This window comes from Suncus etruscus, chromosome 2, assembly GCF_024139225.1.
Source record: "Suncus etruscus isolate mSunEtr1 chromosome 2, mSunEtr1.pri.cur, whole genome shotgun sequence".
NCBI lineage: Eukaryota > Metazoa > Chordata > Mammalia > Eulipotyphla > Soricidae > Suncus > Suncus etruscus.
Window position 1 is genome coordinate 11,102,420 of NC_064849.1, and position 23,791 is coordinate 11,126,210.

General features: G+C 48.6%; 1 protein-coding gene and 1 non-coding gene across 2 annotated transcripts; both read right to left on the reverse strand.

Moving 5' to 3' along the window:
* Positions 1–200: 200 nt before the first annotated feature.
* GSPT1 (G1 to S phase transition 1) lies at positions 201–23,317 on the reverse strand. The gene is made up of 15 exons (XM_049768456.1): positions 23,020–23,317; positions 15,171–15,212; positions 15,023–15,064; positions 12,956–13,183; positions 11,239–11,272; positions 10,063–10,140; positions 9,256–9,436; positions 8,082–8,236; positions 7,779–7,919; positions 6,473–6,566; positions 4,789–4,869; positions 4,046–4,219; positions 3,440–3,529; positions 2,736–2,904; positions 201–682 (listed from the first exon to the last, which is right to left on the reverse strand). The coding sequence occupies exons 1-15, from the start codon at positions 23,300–23,302 to the stop codon at positions 630–632; spliced, it is 1,845 nt and encodes a 614-aa protein (XP_049624413.1). The 5' UTR covers positions 23,303–23,317; the 3' UTR covers positions 201–629.
* On the reverse strand, positions 1,528–1,634 carry LOC126003072 (U6 spliceosomal RNA). Its single transcript, XR_007493615.1, has one exon. It is a non-coding gene; the product is annotated as a U6 spliceosomal RNA (small nuclear RNA).
* Positions 23,318–23,791: the final 474 nt, after the last annotated feature.

Genomic DNA, 23,791 nt, shown 5'->3' on the forward strand with positions numbered 1-23,791 from the left:
GTTTATTTCCTGGCTGTCAGCTCAGAAACAGCTCCTGGCAGGCACGGGGGACCATATGGACACCGGATTCGAACCAACCACCTTTGGTCCTGGATCGGCTGCTTGCAAGGCAAACGCCGCTGTGCTATCTCTCCGGGCCCGTGCAACGATGTTCTATCCAGATTAAAAAGACATCATTCCAAAGCAGTTCAAATGCCGAAAAGGGTTTCAAATTGAATATTTTATTAACATGTAGTCCTCTGAAACATATGCACGCACACTGAATGATCTCCCAGGGGGGAAAGAGGAGGATGCCTAAAGGGAAATGGAAAATAAAAAAATTCCAGTAGGGTTTCATTATTAGAGGCAATTCTTCCACATCACTCACTAAGCTATGGCCAAATCTGTCCAAGGAAGCAGAATTGGAGGGGATAGAGTAGGGGGGAAAAATCTCGGGGAAACTTCAACAGTGGCATAGCAAAGCTCTCAATATGAGAAAGCTGACATAATGTGGACTTTTGCTGTGAATTTTCTCTTTGCAAAATATGGGGAGAGGTTTGTCAATGGGCAAAAAGTAAGAGAAGGCGTGTCAAGTCGGCATTTGCAGTCAGTTTTCCTCACAGTATTGTGCAGGGTCACCGAGAAAATACTTAGTCTTTCTCTGGAACCAGTTTCAGAACTTTTCCAATCGCAATGGTCTTACCTAGAAAAGAAATGTTTAAAAACACCCTTTTAGTGGTAAATAACCAGGTTATGAGGGAAATGAAGCTTATTTCACAGCATAAAAATCTATTTTACAGTGGCGGTAAACTACTACTCAAAGGGAACAGAAACAGAGCTGGCCTTCAGCAGGAAACTGGTGGGGGGTGAATTGGGAATTGCATAGAGAAGATAGGGGGACATGTTGCTGGGATGAGTAACGCAAGAGACCCACGACAGCTGCAGAGAGCATACAGTGCAGGAGGCCGCTTGCCTTGCACACTGCAGAACCAGGTTCGAGTTATAGCACCCCATATGGTCCCGAGTGCAGCCAGGTGTGGCTCCAAAACAAAAATCAACAAAAACACATATCATTAACATTATTGTAAACCATGGGTGTTGTTTTAATATAAAATAATGAGTCCTAGAGTTGGTGTGGGGATGGCGAGGCCTTTCTCGGCTAAGCCTGGCTCCCACAGTCCCTATGGTCTAGGTCTGATGGTTGCAGGATGAGGGCGGAGAGATTCCCAAAGTAGTCAGGTGAAGGTCCAGGAGTCAGCCAGCTTTATTTCATGGTCCTAACTGCCATGTGCATTTCCTCACATGGTTTCAATGCTAAGCCTTTTCCTAGCAGCTACTTCTCTACTCCTCTGGCTCTCAGCCTCTGTCTCCCTTTCAGCTCCTTTTTCCAGGCTTCCTAGCTGACTAACTCCCTTTGCTGAAACCACTGCTGCTGCTTCTTTGATGATGCTCAACTTCTGATGCTAAATCCAATGTGGAATCTCTCTCTGTTGAATCTCGCTGTTGATGCTCGCTTCTGCTTCACCTCTCTAACTCTCCTTTTTATTTTTAAATATGGAACGCTTCACAAATTTGCGTGTCATCCTTGTGCAGGGGCCATGCTAATCTTCTCTGTATCATTCCAATTTTAGTATATGTGCTGCCGAAGCGAGCACATAACTTTCCTTCTTAATCCCTCTCCCCCCCCCCCCCAGTCAGCCTCCACTAACCCCCATTCCAGGTGTAGGCAGTTCTGATCATTCAGGTGGAATAAATAAGAAGTTGGGAGAGGGTACATCCACGCATGATGTGTAAAATAAAACTGAAGCACTGTGCTACTGATCTGGCCTCAGGTCCTTGTCTATTCTTTTTTTTTTTTTTTTTTTTTGGTTTTTGGGTCACACCCGGCAGTGCTCAGGGGTTACTCCTGGCTGTCTGCTCAGAAATAGCTCCTGGCAGGCACGGGGGACCATATGGGACACCGGGATTCGAACCAACCACCTTTGGTCCTGGATCGGCTGTTTGCAAGGCAAACACCTCTGTGCTATCTCTCCGGGCCCGTCTATTCTTTTTTTAAATAGTCCTCAAGGTGATGCTCAGGGGTTATTCCTGGCTCTAAGTTCCGGAATCACTCCTGATGGTGTGCAGAGGACCATATGAGATGCTAAGGATGAAACGGCAAGCACCCTACCCGCTTTACTATTGCTCCAACTCCATAAAATGACCTTAGTTTTATAATAGTTGTGAGAGTTAAAAGTAAACAATTCGGGGGCCGGAGAGATAGCATGGAGGTAAGGCGTTTGCCTTTCATGCAGAAGGTCATCGGTTCGAATCCCGGCGTCCCATATGGTCCCCCGTGCCTGCCAGGAGCAATTTCTGAGCATGGAGCCAGGAATAACCCCTAAGCACTGCCGGGTGTGACCCAAAAACCACAAAAAAAAAAAAAAAAAAAAAAGAAAAAAAAAAATCGATAAAAAAAAAAAAGATTTTGGGGGAGGCTAGAGTGATAGCACATCGGGAGGGCTTTCAATTTGCACGTGGCCAACCCGGGACGGACCCTGGTTCATCACAAATCCTACCCGACCCCGCAAAAAAAGATGCAAAGGCTCATATTCTTTCTACTAACCCTATCCCTAGCACAACACTGCTGGAAATCCAAGTCTGCCTGTTCGGAATTTTATGCAGTTCCAGAAACAGTGATAACAAAAACCACCCAGGGTCAAGACTATCAAAAGTGTTGTGAGTTCAACACAGCATGATGGGAAGCACAGACTTACCCTCATCTCTTAGGGTGAAGCGCCCCATCTGAGGGAAATCCTTGAAGGTCTCAAGGCAGATGGTCCCAGCTGTCCTTAAACGCGCGATGCACACTTGATCTTGCTTCACAAAACGAGGTCGAGTCTTGCTCTTTTCTCCTGACTTTTTGTCTACCAAGCAGATTAAGGCCTATACAAGTAAAAGAAAAAAGAAAAAAAGAATGGAAGATGGGGCCTGGAGAGATAGCACAGCAGCGTTTGCCTTGCAAGCAGCCGATCCAGGATCAAAGGTGGTTGGTTCGAATCGCGGTGTCCCATATGGTCCCCAGTGCCTGCCAGGAGCTGTTTCTGAGCAGACAGCCAGGAGTAACCCCTGAGAACCACTGAGTGTGGCCAAAAAACCAAAAAAAAAGGAATGGAAGATGGTTGAGAAGCAGATAAAAAATACTAACTCTTGGGGCCAGAGAGATAGCACGGAGGTATTGCATTTGCCTTGCATGTAGAAGAATGGTGGCTAGAATCCCAATCCCGGCGTCCCATATGGTCTCCCAGCCTGCCAAGAGTGACTGCTGAGCGTACCGCCAAGCCAGGAGTAACCCCTGAGTGCTGCCAGGTGTGGTCCAAAACCAAAACAACAATAAAAATAAAGTCTATTTCACTACCACCCCCAGCCCCACCAGCACCCCACAATGCACCAACGCCCAGTAGCCACGGGATTGACTCACTGTGATCTCGACTTCCTCGATGCAGGTGTGAATGTGCAGCACGGCATTGTAGCCTGGGCAGATGATGGACTTGTGCTCTATGATCACTATCTGTCGGACAAGGATACACAAAGCTGTAGTCACTCAGGCGCATCGAGACCAGGGCCTTCCCGAGTGTCATAAAGGCTCATGAGATGCCCTGACCCACCAGCTCTGCAGTGACAGGCCTGTGACCTGGTCTATAAGCATGAACCTTGACATCCTCAACCCTCTCATCTTACCTCCCCAGCCAAGCTCCCCACTCCTGCCATTTGGTTTTCCAACTTCTCAGTCCCCAATCCCCAGTGCACCAAGAACCCCTGGTCAGCTGGACCAACCACTAATGGTCATTTTCTCCTGGGGGTGCAGGCTGCTGCCTTGAAAGTCACTTACTCTAAGTGAGCGCAGACCTGTACCATAGAGCTGGTGCACGGATACACTATTATGGCCGATGCATGCACTACTCAAGGGCAAAGGCACTCTGGGCCGCACAAATGGTTCATCCCACACGGACCCCCTCCCAGTCTCCAGTGTGTCACTCAGACATTGATGGTGACTGTGTCATGGCAATATGGTGAGCTGGCTCACCTGTGCATCAAACGTGCGCCCAGAGTGACAGAGGTTATTGGGGTCACAAAGTATGAAGCCTGGAAGAATCTCCTCCTCCTCGATTCCTTTCAGCCTGATCTTGAGGTTTTCGCCAGGGGCTACTGAGTCAGTTTCTACATCGTCGGAAAGAATTCCAAGAACTTCGACGTTGTGCTTGAAAAGAAACCAACAATAGTGGTTTTAAGAAACAATCAGACAACGTCATGGAACCGGGACAGCTGCCAAAAACTGCTCGGTCACTGGTGTCACTGACCTCCCAGCAGCCCCTGCGCCAAAGGCTCTTTCTGGGACCAGGGTCCACACCAAGTGGAGCTGTGTGCCTGGAGAGGTGGGTGCTGGGGCCAGCAGTGCAGTGCTAAGGGCCTTCCCAGCAGGGCTCAGGGATCGGACCCAGGCATTTAAAATGGTAAATGGTACAATGGCATGGTATCTAGCATGTCCATGAGACTGCAAAGCCATTAACGCCAGGGGGTGAAGGTCCAACGGTCGTCCCGGGCTTGTTCCCAGCATTCCATATGGTGCCCTGAACCTGCCAGGAGTGACCCAAAACCCAAAAGCCCATCAACACCTCTTCCATGCCATCTTCCTCACCTCACAAAGAAATGCTGTGCACATCCAGCAAATGCTGCTTTCCCTTCCATGCATGGGCGCTCATGCACACACATACGAGCAAGCACGGCGCAAACACACACACATAGTGTCGAGAAGATGATGCTTCTTACCTTGTTTGGCATCATGACAAGCTGCTGGCCTTTACAAATAGATCCGGATTCGAGCTTCCCCAAAACCACAGTGCCCATATCCTGTTTACATTTAAAACAAGAAAGAAAAATCAATCCATCAAATCTCAAACTTTCATTGCCATTTTATAGCAACTTTTACTAAAAGCTCACGTGAAATCTTAACAAGATTTACCCATAATGGTCATTATTAGGTCAAGTGATTTCCAACCTCCTTTGGGGGAGGTGTGAGTTGGGGGTTCACTCTGGATAGGCAGGCAAGCCCCTTACCCACTGTACGCTGTACTGTTTTCTCTTCAGCCCTCCCCCCAATAATTAAGCTTTTAAAATAAAACCCCAAATCAATTAGCTTCCAAGATTGGTGAATGGGGCCGGGCAGTGGCGCTAGGGGTAAGGTGCCTGCCTTGCCAGCGCTAGCCTAGGACGAACCACAGTTCGATCCCCCGGCGTCCAAATGGTCCCCCAAGCCAGGAGCGACTTCTGAGTGCATAGCCAGGAGTAACCCCTGAGCATCACCATGTGTGGCCCAAAAACCAAAAAAAAAAAAAAAGATTGGTGAAGACTGTGGTTAAATGAGCACTCAAGGGCTGGACACAAGCGCAAAGAACTAAGTGTTTGAGCACCACAGGGATGCTCATGGGCCTGCAGGGTTCCCCCAACACTGTACAACGCCCCCCAAAAAAGTGCTCACTGACTCACTGCAAAATTGCTAAAATCAGGGGCCAGAGCGGTGGAGCAGCGGTAGGGCATTTGCCTTGCATGAGGCTGACCTAGGATGGACCACAGTTCAATCCCCACCGGTGTCCCATATGGTCTCCCAAGCCAGGAATGATTTCTGAGCACATAGCCAGGAGTAACCCAAGTGTCACTGTGTGTGGCCCAAAAAATAAAAAAAAATAAATAAAATTGCTAAAATCAGAGGATGGAGTGGTAGTGCAGCAGATATGGCATTTGCCTTGCTGACCCAGAACGAACCTGAGTTTGATCCCTGGTGTTCAATATGGTCCCCCAAGACAGGAGTGATTTCTGAGCGCATAGCCAGGAGTAATCCCTGAGCGTTACTGGGTGTGATCCCCAAATGTATTGGGGTGGAGTGATAGCACAGCGATAGGGTGTTTACCTTATATGCAACCAACCCGGGATTCGATCCCCAGCATCCCATATGATCCCACGAGCCTGCTAGGGGTGATTTCTGAGCGCAGAACCAGGCCTAAACACCCCCAAAAAAGATATTTGGGGGTCCCAAATATTACAGCATGTAGAGAGTGCTGGCCTTTCATGCTGCTGACCTGGGTTCTATCCCTCGCACCCCCTCTGGTCCCCTGAGCACCACCAGGAGTGATTCCTGAGTACAGAGCCAGAAATAACTCAAGTATTGCTGGATGTGCCCCACAACAAAAATAATACCGAGGGCTGGAGAGATGTTAGAGCAGGTAAGGGAGGCACTTTGTGGGCATGGCTGACCTGGATTCAATCCGTGGCATGCCTAAGGGTCCTATAAGCCCCCAGGAGAGATTTCTGAGTGTAGAGCCTGGAGTAACCCCCGAGCATCACCAGATGTGGTTTAAAAAAAAAAGGACCCCTTAAAAGTATCTGTTATTTTTATATGTAAAAACAAAATTACTATTTCATATTTCTTACACCAATTTGTTAAGTATCTGGGTACCTTGTACTTATCCACAATTGGCAGCCTGATTGGTCCATCAACTGATCTGTTGAAGTTTGGCAAGTTATCAAGATACGGAATAAACGGTAACCCACTGGAAAGAGAACAAAGCCATTAAAATAATTCTTGCTTTCTATCTCTATGATACAGGAATTATCTATTATTTAGTCAATTTATGTATTATCCAGTGAGTGTTTTTAGCCATCAAATTAAAAGCATAAAAAATACTTTTTAGGGGCCGGAAAGATAGTAAGGTGGTAGGGGTAGGGTGTTTGCCTTGCATGTGGCCGACAGCCCTGGGTTTGATCCCTGGCATTCTGCATGGTTCCCCAAACCTGCCAGGAGCAATTTCTGAGCACAGAGCCAGGAGTAATCCCTAAGCACTGCCAGGTGTGACCCAAAAACCAAAACAACCCAAAAAACTCAGAATAACTCAAAGCTTCCGGGAAATTAAAGCTTGGTTAAAAATGGCAAGGGGGCCGGCGTGGTGGCGCCTAGAGGTAAGGTGTCTGCCTTAGGACGGACAGTGGTTCAATCCCCCGGCGTCCCATATGGTCCCCCAAGCCAGGAGTGATTTCATTTCTGAGTGCATAGCCAGGAGTAATCCCTAAGCATCACCGGGTGGCCCAAAAACCAAAGAAAAAAAAAAAAAAAGAAGACAAGCCCCCCAAGCACTGCGGGATGTAACCAACCCCCCCCCCCACCCAAAAGGCAAGTAGCCTGCTTCAGTTTTAAGATGACATTATACAGGGCAGAGAGTTAAATGAGGAACTGCAGTGATGACCTTGCGTGTGGCAAATCCTAGATTTTGCATGGTACAATCCAAGATACCACAAGGAGTATCCCCCAATGTAAGGTCTAGCTCTAATTCCTGTCTCCCCAAGCACATTATATAGGTTGGAGAAGTTAATTTTGTAGAGACAGCAATGTGTCCCGATGTAAATGGTACAAAGGTTGTTCATTTTAATTTCCCAATTGCTGTTGTAAAAATCGACTCAAGGGGCCAGATCAATAACACAGTGGGGAGGGCTTGCCTGGCACGGGGTTGAACCAGGCTGATCGCCATCATCCTTATGGTACCCTGAGCCTGTCAAGAGTGATTCCCGAGTGCAGAGCCAGAAGTAAGCCCTGAGCACAACTGGGACTGGCCCCCAAAGAAAACAAAAAACATAAAAAGGGCTGGAGTACCACAAAATCCCTTGAGCACAAAGCAAGGAGTTGCCCTAAGCATCCTCAAGTGTTGCCCACACAACCTATGGCCTTCCCCGCAGAATGTTCTTGCAGGCCAGACAGAAGGACAGCTCACCTGTACCAGGGACAGAAATCGGACTGCTCCTTCAGGTTTGCTCCCGTCAGCCCCGAGCACGGCATGAAGTGTATATCCTTTTTGGGGTTGAAGCCGACTTTCTTCAAAAATGGCACGAGTTTCTCTTTACACTCTTCATATCTATGAATGTTTATAAAGAAATACGAGCATCTGAAGCAAAGAAATTCTAGTCGTGTCATTAAGTAAACTAAAATTTAGAACACCGGGGGTGGAGTGGAGTGGGGCACAAAACACAGCCCCCTTTTACTGCACCAGCCACACCCAAAACCAGCAGACAGGTACCTCTCATTGCTCCAATTCACAGTGGGGTCGTCCATCTTGTTGATGAGCACGATGAGGTGCTTGACCCCCGCCGTCTTCGCCAGCATGGCGTGTTCTCTCGTCTGCCCTCCTTTCTCAAATCCAGTTTCAAACTCCCCTTTCCGAGCAGAAATGACCTATTCCGAAACATCAAAGAATTGTTTCTCATTTCCGCTTCTGTCATCTGTCTCAGGGCCATACCCAGTCGCAGCCAGGGCTTACTCCTGGAGTTGGGCTCAGGGATGACCCCTGGCAGGTTTGGGGGCATTCTATGGAATGCCAGCCATTGAACCTGGGCTAGCTTGGACAAAGCAAAGACCCTATCTGCTGCACTATCTGGCCCTCAAGAAGACGTTGCCTTTGTTTCTGTTTTTGTGCCAAACCCAGCCTTGCTCAGTGGCTCTGTGTTTAGGAATTACTCTTGGGAGTATCACATGAATGCTGAAGAGCAAACCGTCAGCTGTGAGCAAGGCAAGAGCCTTTTCCGAATTGCTCTGGCCCAAAGAAGAAACATTTTCCTAAGGAAGTTTAATTATAAAGATTTCCAAAGGGGCCAGAGTGATAGATCAGTGGTAGGGCATTTGCCCTGCATGCAACCGACTTAGGACAAACCCGGGTTTGATTCCAGGTATCCCACATGGTCCCCAGAGCTTGCCAGAGCTTTCTGAACGGAGAGCCAGGTGTGACTCCACCCCCCCAGGAAAGATTCCAAGAGCAGATTAAATAATAGTAAAAGGGGGAGGGACTAGAGTGATAGTGCAGTGCCTTTCACATGACTGACCTGGGTTTGATCCCTATCACTCCAAAGCTCCCTGATCAGCCAGGAGTAAGCAATTGAGAACAGCTGGGTGTGGTCCCCAAAGCAAAACAAACAAAAAGGTAATAGTGATGGGCCTGAGAGATAACATGACTAGTAAGGTTTGTCTTTATATACCAAGCCCCACCCTTATTTGATCATCCAGCAGCAAATATGGACCCCAAAGCCTTGCCAGGGGTAACCCTTGAGCAAAGCAAGGAGTAAGCAAACAAACAGGCAAACCAACAAAATAACAGTAGTGAAATTGGTAACCCACTCTCCTCCAGCTGTAAGCATATACTCCAGTGCCTGCAGTTTAAGCGGCACTGCCGATGACAAAGATGTGATGCCAAGTCTTACCAGCACCGCCAAATCTGCCTGGGATGCACCGCCAATCATGTTGGGGACAAAGCTCTTGTGGCCAGGGGCATCTAGAATTGTGAAATGCTTCTTTTCTGTCTCAAAATAGGCGCGACCAACTTCTACTGTTTTACCCTTGTCTCTTTCTTCTTGGTTTGTATCTAAGGCCCAAGACAAGTACCTGAAATATTAAAACAAGACAATACAGATTATTGCTGTAATTCAAACTTAAGAATTTTAACATATATTCACAATGTCATATTTTGCAAGTAGACATCATTTATGAAAACAAACTATATACAGAAAGAGTATTTAGCACCAATGTCATCTGGGTAAAATCCATTTCCTTTATATTTATTTTCTGGGGAGTGGGGGCAGAGAAGAGGTTTCAAGCTACCTCTGATAGTGCTCATGGGGACATAGCATATCAGGAGCCCAAGGGCAGTCAGTCTCATGCAAAAAGCAAGTCCCTTAACTGGTTTACCATCTCTCTAAGCGCCATGTCTAACATTAATCACCTGCAGGGCGTTTTGAAAAAATGAACTCTGCTAGTCACCATTTAGATACAATAGATATTTGCTAAAATCTCTAATTTGTTTTTGGCTCTGGGCCACACCTAGCAATGCTCAGGGCTTACTCCTGGCAGTGACTGGAGGACCATATGGGATGCTGGGGATCAAACTCGAGTGACCATGTGCAAGGCAAGTGCCCTCCCGTTGTGCTTTCTCTCTAGACCCAGAGTGCCAAATATAAAGTGAGCATGTTCCATAGAAGTAATTTGTAACATCACAGAAGTGTGCTCTATACCAAGTTTCTCTGTTCTTCTCTTTAGCTTCTCTTTCATATTTCTCAAGTGTCCTTTTATCAACCATTCCAGTCAAATACCTAAAAATATTGGAAAAAAAAAGGTGAACGTTTAATTAATCATAAATAAATGAAATCAGGAAAACTAAAATCTCAAGGGAATTTCATTTCCAGCCAACTACCATTTTTTGTTTTGTTTTTTTTTTTTTTTGGAGGCCACGCCTGGTGGCGATCAGGGGTTACTCCTGACTCTGCTCAGAAATTGCTTCTGGTGGGCATGGGGGACCATATGGGATGCCAGGATTCGAACCACCATCCGTCATGGATCAGCTGATTACAAGGCAAAAGCCCTACCATTGTGTTATATCTCTGGCCTCCAACAGCCATTTTACAATAAAGTTGCTTTGCCTGTTGGATGTTAGCATTTCTGTCAAAGAGTAGTACTAGAGAGTTTTAAATCCTATCTCCCAATAAAAAGGCAGTGAAAACAACATCAAATTAATCACATTGGTTATGGACTCATCTCCAACGTAAAAAAGGGAACAAAATGACATGTGACTACAGTGGCAAATCCCAAAGACAGTGCTACCCCGAAGCCTCCCACACAAGGCACCAGGCATGGTGACATGTCTGGAAGGCATCTATGGTGACACAACTTAAATGAGGAAGGATTAGAAATGTAAGACCCTTGGCCTGAGGGGCTGGAGAGATAGCCTGGAGGTAAGGCAAACATTGTTTGTCTTTCATGCAGAAGGTCATTGGTTCCAGGGCATCCCATATGGTCCCCCGTGCCTGCCAGGAGCATAGAGCCAGGAGTAACCCCTGAGCACTGCTGGGTGTGACCCAAAAACAACAACAACAACAACAACAACAACAACAACAAAAGACCCTTGCCTGAAAAAGTTGGATACTAATTACCTCTCAACTAGAGGTGCAGGAGAGGCTTTTCATTCCCGGCCTCCTCAGTATAAGCAGGTTAGCTGGAGTTTAGCTTATAAATGTCTCTGATTAAAGCCAAAACTCTTTCGAAATGGAGGGGAAAGTCCATGCACAAACCCAAGACAATTCCATTTAAAACAGACTTAAGACTCTCATCTAGGGATCTAGATTAGTTTCTATTATCTTCTTTGTATCAGTCTATTCAATGTTTACAATGCCCAAGAATCAGAAGATACTTACATTATCTGTCCTCCAATGGTAGACTTGCCAGCATCTGGAAATAACATTATCAATAGTGTTTAAGTATTAAAAAAAAAAAAATGACATCCAGGTTCAATCCCTGACGTCCCATAGGGTCCCCGGAGCACTGCCAGGAGTGACTGCCCAGAGCAGAGTCAGGAAGAACCCCTGGGGCATCGCTGTACATGGCCCCCAAACAAAACAAAAATTGACAGCTTAGTAAATGAACAGACCGAAAGGTTATCATTTAAGCAATATACTATATATCTTACAAAAGCAATTGAACTGACAGTACTGAACAGTTTCCTTTTCCTCTAGAAAATAGGCTTTTTATTTATATTTTTGGCTTTTGAGCACTCAGGGGTTACTCCTCGCTCTGTGCTCAGAAATCGCTCCTGGCAGGCTCTATATGGATGGCAGGATTTGAACCACTGTCATATCCTGGCTCGCTACGTGCTCTCCAGCCCCGAAAATAGGCTTTTTAAACTCTGCGGTTTAATTGGTAAACAAGAAGTACTTTGCTGGTAAAGGAAAGAGATCAGTCCTGGTAATGCTCGGCCCCCAGCCTAGGGCAAGGCAGCAGCAGCAGAGGTCAGTGGCGACTTGGGCACACACAGACCTGTCTCCCAATGGGGTGGATTGGAATGGGGATGGGGTGCTCCTTCACATGCAATAAAAGGCCTCCTACTATTGAAGCAGAACCAGGTGGCATCAGAAATGGTGTATGTGGGGCCAAAGAGACTGCACAGCGGTAGGGCATTTGCGGTCTACCCGGGAGAGAGCTGGTTCGATTTCCTGCATCCCATATGGTCCCCCAGCCTTCCAGGGGTGATTTCTGAGTGCAAACCCAGGAGTAATCCTTGAGCACCGCTGGGTGTGGCCCAATAATCAACCAACCAGCCAGCCAATCAATTAATCAATAAAGTTTAAAAAAATAAAAGGTGAATGAGGCGAAAAAGTGCAGATTTCTTGCAATTCGGGGGACAGGTCAGATGATTAATTATAGAGAATAACTGAACCAACTAAGTAAGGTTTTGTTTTTGCATTAAGCCAATAACCTGAGAAATATTTAGGAATTATTCAAGTTGTTAATTTTTTTGTTTTTTGGTTTTTGGGCCACACCCGGCAGTGCTCAGGGGTTTTACTCCAGGCTATCTGCTCAGAAATAGCTCCTGGCAGGCACGGGGGACTATATGGGACACCAGATTCGAACCAATCACCTTGGGTCCTGGATCGGCTGCTCGCAAGTAAACACAGCTGTGCTATCTCTCCAGCCCCAAGTTGTTAATTTCTGACAGCCCCTACGGCTGGAGTGATAGCACAGCATAAGGGCATTTGCCTTGCATGCGGCCCACCCGGGAAGGACCTGGGTTCGATCCCCAGCATCCCATAGGGTCCCGAGCCTGCCATGAGCAATTTTTGACTGCACAGTCAAGAGTAACACCCTGAGCACTGCTGGATTAAAAAAAAATTTTTCCCCCATTAATTTGTTTTCACTGAACATCTCCCAGTATGTAAGACATTCTGGTTCATACACTCAAGAGCATCCCATTTCTTTCTTTTATTGTATTTTTGGGACACACCTAGGGTTGCTCAGGGGGTTACTCTATGGGATGGCAGGGATCAAACCCAGGTCAGCCATATGCAAGGCAGACGCCCCCTCCCTGCTATGGCTCCGGCCTGGCTCGTTTCTTAAGTCTGCAGTGCCTGGACTCACCAACATGACCGATGAAGACCACGTTTACATGCTCCTTTTTTGGGGCACCTGGCGGGGCGACCACAGATTTGGGTTTGGGAATCTCCTCTTCCTCCTCCATCATTTCTTGGGCATTTTCCTCCGGTGGTCTTGCATCTCCCGAGGAACCACCGCTTCTCGGCTCCACTTCACTGATTTCTTCTTTATGTTCCCATGATTCTTCTGGGGACATTTCTGTCTCTCCATTTTCTACAAAAACAAGATAACAGAGCAAATTAAGTACTTCAAGAGATATTTTGCATAAAATGGATACTTTTCAAACAACAAATCGGTAGTCTATGATAGCTCTGATTTTATAAGGCAATGTTAGTGACGTATAATAAAAAAAATTATAACAGCAATGAAGTTTTCAAGGCTTTATTTATTTATGCTCCGAGCTTCCTCTTGGCTCTGCACTCAGGGGTCACTCCTGGCAGAGTGCGGGTGATTGTATCAGGTACCTGAGATTGAACCCGGCTATGTGCCAGTAGGTGCCTGCCTGCTGAACTATAGAGCTCTGCTGACTGATATCAGAGTTCTGAGTCAGACTATGAGCCTAACTGTGATATATATATATATTTTGGCTTTTGGGTCACACCCGGCAGCGCTCAGGGGTTACTCCTGGCTCTACGCTTAGGAATCGCTCCTGGCAGGCTTAGGGGACCATATGGGGTGCTGGGATTTGAACCACCGACCTTATGCATGCAAGGCAAATGCCTTACCTCCATGCTATCTCTCCAGCTCCCAACTGCTCATTTCCATAAGGACAACCAAAATGCACTTAAGAGCTCTAACCATCCTTTGACCCTGGGTCAAAATGTTGCAATGATATAAAATAGGGAAATGTCAGTATCAGATCAAAAGAAAAAAAAATGGCAGGATAGGAGTTTGTCTTCCCTGTGGGGTGGTGGTGGTGACCCAAGGCAGGGCCCAGAGGCCCATCTGGGCCCACAGTCCAATGCGAGGTCAGAGAGGCATGTTTGAGTCCCAAGGAGCTGTACATTTTAATAACATTTGACTGACATCAACGTTTTTCTATTTTGGGGGTAACATCTGGCAGTGATGGAATCTGGGTCGGTAATGTGTAGGCAAACACCTTGTCCTACTTTTTTTTTTTGCTTTTGGGCCATACCCAGCAGCACTCAGACATAACTCTTGGCAGGCTTGGAGGACCTACCTGCTATGCGCTCCTGTCCCTTGTCCTATACCCAGATACCAACTCTTTTTTTTTTTTTTTTGGGGGGGGGTCCACACACGGCAGCGCTCAGGGGACCATATGGAATTCGAACCACTGACCTTCTGCATGCAAGGCAAACATTTTACCTCCATGCTATCTCTCTGGCCCCCCAGATACTAACTCTTAGAGATCAGAACCATGAAAAGCCTTTTGGGGATTGGAAAGAAACCACAACTCACAGTGCTCAGGTATGCCTGGGATCAACCCAGGTCAGTAGCATACAAGGCAAGCAGGCACCCTACCCATTGTACTATTGCTCTTAAACACAATCAAGTCAGACTGAAGGTAGCTCAAAGGGCTGATAGATGCTGTGCTTTATGTGGATAAACTAGGAAAAGGCCCCAATAAACACATGACCCCATGTCACCCCCAAGCCCTCCCCAGGGGTGCTCATACTGGCAGAGCACATGCTTCTTATGTGCTAGGCTTTGGTCCCATCCCCATACATGGCCACCAGAGCCAATATCACATAACAAAAACTCCAACAGAGCAAAGCAGTAAAAGGAATTGTTCAGGAAGTAAATGGGAACCTTCCTAAACAGACTTCAGAATTATTTTGCCACTCGATTCTTTGCATTTACAATTACTATTGAGTTTTTCACAGGCATGCTGATGCCCTAATAGCTATGCTCAGGGGTTACTCCAGGCTCTGCATTCAGGAATCAGTCCATGACCATATAGGATGCTGGAAATCAAACTCAGGTGAGCTGCATGCAAGGCAAATGCCCTACCCTCTGTGCTATAGCACTTTAAATCTTAAAGAGATAAAAAGTTTTGCATTACTTTATTAACAGGGTCAGAAATGTCCTTACCAACAGGTTCTGAAAGCTCCATGCTAACAGCTGAATTTGAACCTAGACAAGAAATGGAGAGACAATATTTACAATGCGCTATCTAGCTTCATACACAACAGATTTCATTTTTTCCACTTGCTATTCAAGTCACAGCATAGAAAATTACCTTCACACAATGACGGCTCCTCTTGAGAAGGGTCCCCGGATGCTGTTTAATGGAAATAAATGTTATTTAAAGTCTACTCTAATTCTCTTTTAAAAGACAGTATGAAAAGTAGTTCCATGCCACAAAACCCTCAACTCAATTGAACGGCAACTCATGAGGTTTTTAAATTACAATTCTCTGTGTAATCTACTTAAAAAAAAAAAACAAACAAATTACAGACCATTTTAATGTTTCTCATTTGGGGGGAAGATTGGGGGATTTGAGGCATACCCAGCTGTGCTCAAGGATTTTTCTTAGCTCTGTACTCAAAGAGTCACGCCTGACGGTTTTTGGGGGACCATGTGCAATGGTAGAGCGACTCAGGTTGGCTACATGTTGGGCCTGGGGAAGCGGCTCAAAAGGCTGGAACATAGGCTGTGAATGTGGGAGGCCCAGGTTCAATTCCTAGCACCCCAAGCACTGGGAATGACTCTCAAATACTTTGAGTAGCCCAGAGAAAAAAAAATGCCCAACAAATTTTAATAAATAAAATATCACCAACAACTGAAATGTATTCAGAAAAAAAAAAAGCCTTATTATCTTCATCTGCTTTACAAACTTTTCCTTCAAGTATTAGGAAGGTAATCTGGAGGTTAGGAGCCAGGACAAAAGGGAAGGCACTTGCCTTCACTCAGGCAGCCATGACTCTGGCATGAATCCCAGCAAAGTGGGATCACTCCCGAGTACACAACCTCAACTACTGAGCCTAGTTCCAAACTTGCAGAAAAACAAACCAACAAAACCCACACCATTCAGGAATTAGTCCTGGTGGTACTCAGGGGACCTTATGGAATGCTGGGGATTGAACCTGGGTGAGCAATGTACAAGGCAAACACCCTCTCTACTGTGCTCTCTCTCTGGCCCCCAGATTTAAAAACAAAGCAGGAAGACTTTCCCCGTGGATAGTCCTGCTAGTGTTCTAGAACAGTTAATAGTCTAGAATCAGTGGTCCTCAAACAAGGACCTGCGGGCCACATATTGTATCTGTTCTTGTTTTGTTTCTTCACTTCAAAATAAGATATATGCAGTGTGCCTAAGAATTTGTTCATAGTTTTTGTTTTTATTAAAGTCTGGCCCTCCAACGGTCTGAGGGACAGTGAACTGGCCCCTTGTTTAAGAAGTTTGAGGACCACTGGATAATACAGGTGATAGTCTAGATAATGCTCTTCATTTGGGAATGGGCGAGACTGCACAGTGACTGACCCAGGTTCAATCCTGGCATCCAATACACTTCTCGAAGGCCTGCTCGGAGTGATCGATCTGTAGGCACAGAGCCAGGAGTAAATAGACACATGTGCACACGTGTGATAGGGGTGCAGAGAAATGGTACGGTGAGAGGGCAGAGAGCCTGACTTGCATACAGACGACCCAGGTTTGATCCCAGCAGGCAGAGCAAGGAGCACACCGGGTGCTGAGGTCACATGATCATGCCCTCTCAGAGGCATCTGAGACATGTGTTGGAAGGATAGCTTACATAGCACAGCACATTCCTAGCATGCTGGAAAAGACAGGACTCTCAGGAAAGCGGTACAGTGGTAGATGTCAGAAAGAACCCACAGTCAAGTGGGCACCTATGCTCCTGCTGTAATTACCTGACAATCTAAGGGCACATGCTCTGTGTGCCAGAGACTGGGTTCTACCTGCAGCCCAAGGGCCCTAAAGACAGGGTGGTTTGGGCGATTTTTTTTTTTTTTTTGATTTTTTGGGTCACACCCGGCAGCGCTCAGGGGTTACTCCTGGCTCTATGCTCAGAAATCGCTCCTGGCAGGCTCGAGGGACCATATGGGATGCTGAATTCAAACCACTGACCTTTCTGCATGTAAGGCAAGCGCCTTACCTCCATGCTATCTCTCCGGCCCCAAGAACAATTTCTGTGGAGCCAGGAGTAACCCCTGAGAGCTGCCGGGTGTGACCCAAAAACCAAAAACCAAAAAAAAAAGGACAGGGTGATTTGCCCCTCTACCCCATCACCCAATATTTTAAAAAGCCATATTACAGGTACTGGTAAAAAGAGCTGTTAGAGATATATATATCAGTATTTCCCCAAATGTGAACCCAAATCCCAATTACTTCAAGAAAACTGTCTTTGGTGCCAGGGGATCAAACTGAGGGCCTTGGTGCTGAGCCCCCCCTCCCCAGCAGATGTCAAACAAGACCTGAGCGCTGCCTGCTCAGCACCATAACCCAGAGGCTCAGATGCGCCTGTCCTTGCACACATTCATGGCCCATTTCATTAGATGGTTGCTGTGTCCCCAGGAGAATTCAGAGTAAGGGCCTACACTCAGCCAAAGAGCTGCTCCCTGGCCCCGAGATCCTTGGAAGTCAAACTCAAAAGACTGACTTGTGGGGCCGGGAAGGTGGCGCTAGAGGTAAGGTGTCTGCCTTACAAGCACTAGCCAAGGAACGGACCACGGTTCGATCCCACTGCGTCCCATATGGTCCCCCCAAGCCAGGGGCAATTTCTGAGCGCATAGCCAGGAGTAACCCCTGAGTGTCAAACGGGTGTGGCCCCAAAACAAAACAAAACAAAAACAAAAACAAAAGACTGACTTGTCAAGTCATTATCTTCAGACCCAGCTTCTGAGCAGTCCCTGAGCACCTCAAGGCTCAGGTCGGGTGAGGAGGAAACAGGGCTGGGCCACACCTGGAGATGATGGGGTCTGCCACTGAGGGGTTGGTCAAAAGGCAAATCCCATGGCTTTTTCACCTGAAAAACGAGGAGGTCACTTCTAGCCCTAAGTAATGACCCTTTCATTCCATTATAAAGCAGCAAGTGCCTTCCAGAAACCATCCTGATTAGGGCATCATCCTGACTAGGGCGGCTGGAGACAGACTAAACTTCCACTGCATTCTCAAACGCCCTCAAAGGCCAGTCCTCTGGATGAGCCACCCCGAACGAGGAGTGGGAAACGCCTGTCTCAGGCAGAGACCTCAAACCCCATGACCTTGAAAGAAAGACAGGGTCGATGCGTCTAAGCAGGTTCTGTGCCAGGCCCAAGATTAAGTGGTTCGAACGGGGGCCACTAGCCTCAGGTGAACACAGATACTCATGGAGTCTTTAGCATTTCCCTTGCCACCAAAGCAGGGAAACTGGTTTTACCTACTGGAATCATAAAGGGAACTGGTCCAAAAATGGAGCACTCAACCAACCACTGAAACAACCTGAAACACCCTTCGCAGAACAGAACCACTCTTGAAAAAGCAAAATCCAGGGCCAACCTTACTGAACACCGAGACAAAACTTTCATCAATTCTTCTGGGGGAAGGAGTCTTTATCTGGGCATGCTCTAGGCAGGGGTCCTCAAACTTTTTTAAACAGGGGGCCAGTTCACTGTCCCTCAGACCATTGGAGGGTCTGACTATAGTTAAAACAAAACCTATGAACGAATTCTTATGCACACTGCATAGATCTTATTTTGCAATGAAGAAACAAGACAGATACAAATACAGTATGTGGCCCGCGGGCCAGAGTTTGAGGACCAACTGCGAGGGCTTCTTACTCCAGGCTCTGGGTTCAGAGATCACAGCTGATGGGGCACAGGGAGCCATACGGGATGATGAGAGACCGAACCCATGTCAGATGCGTGCAAGGCAAGTACCTTCCCCACTGTGCTATCACTGTCAATAACTTTATTGTAAAAAAACCAGAGACTTCAGAATAGGTAACTGTCAACTAATAGCCAAATCTTGCTTCCCAAAGATTTTGAGTATTAGTTTTTTGGTATGGAGACACACCTGGTGGTGCTCAGGGCTTACTCCTGGCTCTGAACTTGGAGATCCATATGGGATATAGACAGGTGAATAAAGTTGGCAATGTGGAAAGCAAGTGCTCCAACCCCATCAAAAAATTTTAAATGCTACATTTACGTATGCCCAAGAAGGGCTGAAGCAACAGCACAGCGGTAGGGCATTTGCCTTGCACGCAGCGGACCTAGGACGGACCTGGGTTCAATTCCCAACATCCCATATGGTCCCCCGAGCCTGCCAGGAGCAATTTCTGAGCAGAGCCAGGAGTAAACCCTGAGCGTGGTCAGATGTGGCCCCAAAACAAAAAATAAATATGCCCAAGAGGTAACTAGCAAATGGGCAGCAAGCAGGCACTCTGAGCTTGGCCTGCGGGACTGGATGGATCTGGATTAGATGTCCAGCACCACGAGGATCCCCAGTACCAAGCCAGGGGAGCCCCTCCACTAGATGTGGACCCCAAACAAAAAGAAGCAAGGTTAACTGGATGGGCCAGGGCTGGTTCAGTGGCACCGAAGCCAGCCTTGCAGGCATGAGGGCCAATCCCATGCTCACCTTGCCACAGTCCTGCTGTTTGGGACAGCAGCTGAGCATGAGAACAGATGCAGATGGACGGGGCACTGTACAGTGGAGACCCTGGGAAGCAGGGCCACCAAGTGTATGTGACAGCCTTGGCCATCACAACAGCAGCAGAAAGAGAGGTCAGGAAGGAGAAGCTTTGTTTTGGGGGCTACACCCAGCTGTGCCCAGGGACCCTATGGGATGCAGAGGATCAAACCATACTATCACTCTGGCGCCAGGGAGAATTTAAAAAGTGAACTAAGGCAATTGGTTGCCTCGCACAAAATTGACCCAAGGTTGATCCCCTGCATCCCATATGGTTTCTGGAGTCCTACCAGAATGATTCTTAAGTGGAGAGCCAGAAGTCAGCCCTGAAAACAGCTGCGGTATTTGGACTCAGTCCTCCCCTAGGACAGTACTGAGGACTATCGGTCTTGTGGGGAGCACTGAGGGCAGCAGTGGAAGCCACAGTAAACCACTTTAGAGCTGACAACACTAGAAGCACCCCCATTCATACAGAAACTTGAATCAGGGAGCAGTGTTTTAGGCGGGGCTTGCAGGTGCTAAGGGAAGAGGTGAGGGGCTGAAGAGAGCATAAGCTTTGCAATCTCCAAACCCAGTTCAAATACTTGGTGTTACACTCACATCTCAGTTAAGTACTGCAGGAGGCACAAAGGTGGGAGCAGCCCCAACACTACTGGGTGTGGCCCCCAAATAAAGACACAAACTAGTTTGTCTCCATTTTTAAAAATGTAGCTAGCTTCAAAACACACCCACCACCAATTTTAGCAATGGTTTGGAAAAAAAAACATAAAACAGCACTGTTTATCTCTCTATTCATAAAAAAAAGGGAGATGGAGGGCTAGATAGCACTAAGGGACAGAAGAGAATGCTCAAAATGCACAGAAAGAGGTGGTCCTGGGGGTAACCTGCTGTATGGGTACCACCAGGGCAGTACTTCATCACCTGGCCAGTTGTCACCAGCAGTAGTCTCAGGGCCAGAGAAGAGCTGGGGAGACTCACCCACCCCACACAAACTTGATGGCTCTCCCCTCTAACCCTGAACCTCAACTATTTCCAAGTACTTTACCTGCTTGGAAGACTCCAGGGGCAGAAGCGTATGGATAATTGATCACCTCAAAATGCATATAAATGGGGTTCCCTCAGCATATAATAGGGGCCCTTCATGCAGGAACCCCCCCCCCCCAGAAGTCCCCACCTGGATTGGTGGGAGACTGGTAAGAGAGCAAAGTCCAAAAGGGCTAGAGCCCAAGGTTCAATCCTGGGCACAGTCAGGCATGGGCCCCAAAACAAAACTAGTAAAAGGTTACCTGGCACTTGGGAGACACAGCTGGAAAAACCAGTACACCAAAAATAGACTTCTTAATTAAAAAAAGAAAAAGACTTTTCTTATCTAGGCCTTTTCTTATTATATCCACTACCTTAGACATTCTGCACCTCAGCAATATTTAAAAAAAAAAAAAAAAAAAAAAGGCCAAAAAATTGCCGGCCAGGGTGCTCATCCACTTTGGTAGACCCGGGACAGCTGTTTGTCAGGAATGTGGCTGGAGCCCCAATGTAGAAGAGGTGGCTTGGGAGTAGGTGGCTGAGAAGGGGCAGGAAAGGAAAGACCTGGGTTCAGGGAAATAGATACCAGCAGGATCTGGGTTGGGGGAGGAGGGGAATTTTAGCTTGGGCAGCTAAAAAAAAGGGCTGGATACAAGCAGAGAAATGTGTTCCCCATCCGCAAGGAAAAGGAGTCCATCCACAGAAGTAAAGAAATAGTCAATAAATAAACCTGTCAATAAAAAACCAAATCCAAATGCCCAGACTCAAAAGTTACCCCCTTCCTCTCAACTTATTTCTTGGGGGTGCCTGTGTGTGTGTGTTTTCTCTCTTTTTGGTCTGCAGAAAGAAAACAGCCGCAAAAGTTACAGGGCAAACTGAACTGGAACACTGGCATGATGTCCCTATGTCTCAGAAACATGATACAGAACTCGAGAGAAGCTAACCATCACACCAGCAGCGGTCAAATAGTGCCAAGACCCTAGCCTAGGCTGGTCCTCTCTGGAGCTAACCCTGCCCATCCTGACCTAGAACAAGCACCGTCTGCCTGGGAGACCTAACAGCCAGAGACATCCCTACAAAAACCGGTGTCCCCCCCCCCACGCAAATATGCACAATCTTGGCCCCACCAGCCTCCATCCTCCCACCCTCAGCGCTGGGCGCTCTCCTTTAGCCAGAGCAGAGCCCACGACCCTAGAGAGAATGTGGATGTCCGTAGGCTGATTGGGGACAGACAAGCATGTGACAAGCACCCGTGCCCCCCCCCCCCCAAAAAAACACTCTGGCGCTCATAGGAGCAAGTGGATCACTGGTGCAGAGACATGCACGACCCCCAGCGCCCTAAAACAGCAAGCTGGATATTAGAACAGGGCCCAATGTGCACGCCTCAGAAATAGAATCTGAATCTCCTACAAAGGAGTAAAATTAAAAAAAAAAAGAAAATCCACCCCAAATCGGGGCGCTCCCTGGGGGTGGGGGGGACAGTAATACTGGTCATGGTGAAGAGGATGGAGAATGGGGTCACTACACTTTGCAACCTGGCAAAGAAAAAAAATTTTTTATAAAAAGCTGCAATGAGTGGAAAAAAGGGTCTTTTATTTTTATATATATATGTATATGTTATTTATTTATATATATTTTGCACCGAGGGCCGTCGCGCTCGGGCCCAAGCGCCTAGCTGCAATGCATGTTGGGGAATTCATTCCTTCAGGACGCTTGTTGGGGGGGGAGGAGAGAGACAGAAAGAGAGACAAGAGACAGGAGAAAAAGATGGAAAGACACAGAGCTCGCAAAAGCACATGGACCGTGTCAAGGGTGCTTGGGGCTCCCACCCCAAGAGGGTCCCCACCGAATGGGATAGAAAGGGGGGGGGAGAGAGAGAGATCGAGAGAGACAGAGGAGAGAGATCGAAAGAGTGACAGCCAGAGAGAGGAGGGAGAGCTGGATCGCAAGAGCACAGTGACCGTGCCAAGCAAGGGGGTTTGGGGCTCTCACCCCAAAGGATCCCCATCGTGGGGGGGGGGGATAGAAGAGAGACAGAGAGAGGAGGCCGAGATCGAGAGACAGAGAGAGGAGGGCAAGATCGAAAGAGACAGAGAGAGGAGGGAGAGATCGAGAGCCAGAGAGAGAAGGGAGAGAGATCGAGAGACAGAGAGAGGAGGGAGAGCTGGATCGCAAGAGCACAGTGACCGTGCCAAGCAAAGGATCCCCACCGCGGGGAGGAAGAAGACGGAGACAGGCAGAGAGAGACAGAGAGACAAGAGAGTCAGAGTCGCCCCAACACCCACCGCACCCCGATCGCCGGCCGGCCTCGTGGCAGCGGGCACCCCGTCCCGTCCCCGTCCGGGCCTGGCCCGGGTGCGAGTCGGGGAGTCGGGGGTCGGGCAGCAGCCCACGTGCGGCGCCCCGGAGCCCCGATCGCCCACCCCACCCCGTTTACCCGCGGGGCCGGCCTCGCCGCTGGCCGCGGCCGCCGGGGGGTGCTGCGGGGCGGCGCGCAGGAAGGCGGGCACGAACTCGGCGGCGTGGACGTTGGGCACGAAGGGCTTGGCGTTGACGTTGAGCTGGCGGCTGAAGGCCGCGCTCAGGGGCTCCCGGGGCGCCTCGGGGCCCGCGGCCGCCGCGTCCATGTCCGCCTGGTCCCAGCAGTCGGGCGCCGAGTCGCTGCTGCTGCTGCCGCCGCCGCCTGCGCCGCCTCCGCCGCCGCCGCCGCCCGGATCCATGGTCGCGGGGCCCGACAGCGAGGCGCGGCGCGGGCGGGAAATGGAGGCGGCGGCGGCGGCGCGCCGGGATCGAGCAGGCCGCGCGGGCCCCGGCGGGCGATGGCGGGGCGCAAGGGCCTGGGGTTCGGCCTCACGGAGCTCGGCGTCGTCCCGGCGGCCCCCGATCCGGCTTTCTCGACGCCCGCGGCCGGCTCAGGAGCCTCCCTCGTGTGCGTGTGCGAGCCGCGCTCCGCTCCTCTTCTCCCACCACGCCTCGGCGCGGACTGGCCCCTCGCGGCCACCGTGCCTTCGCCTCCGTAGTTCCCCGCCCCGCGCCGGCTCGTGTTCGGCCGTACGTTGCGGCGCGCCGAAGGACTACAACTTCCGGCAGCCCCCGCGCGCGCAACCAACGACCTTTCGGTTGCGCTTTTTTTTTCCATCTCGCGGGGCCGATGGGAGTCGGAGTTCGGAAGGGGTTGGTGGTAGGGGGAGCGAGCGGAAGTGCCTGCC

What these genes read in the sequence shown, in the direction of transcription:
- GSPT1 (XM_049768456.1), bottom strand. Translation starts at nt 23,302, where the DNA reads ATGGATCCGGGCGGCGGCGGCGGCGGAGGCGGCGCAGGCGGCGGCGGC. An exon ending in GGAGCTTTCAGAACCTGTTG is followed by an intron (nt 13,184 to 15,022) that starts GTAAGGACATTT and finishes TTGTTTTTGTAG; the next exon opens with AAAATGGAGAGACAGAAATG. An exon ending in AGGCAGATTTGGCGGTGCTG is followed by an intron (nt 8,237 to 9,255) that starts GTAAGACTTGGC and finishes GTTTCGGAATAG; the next exon opens with GTCATTTCTGCTCGGAAAGG.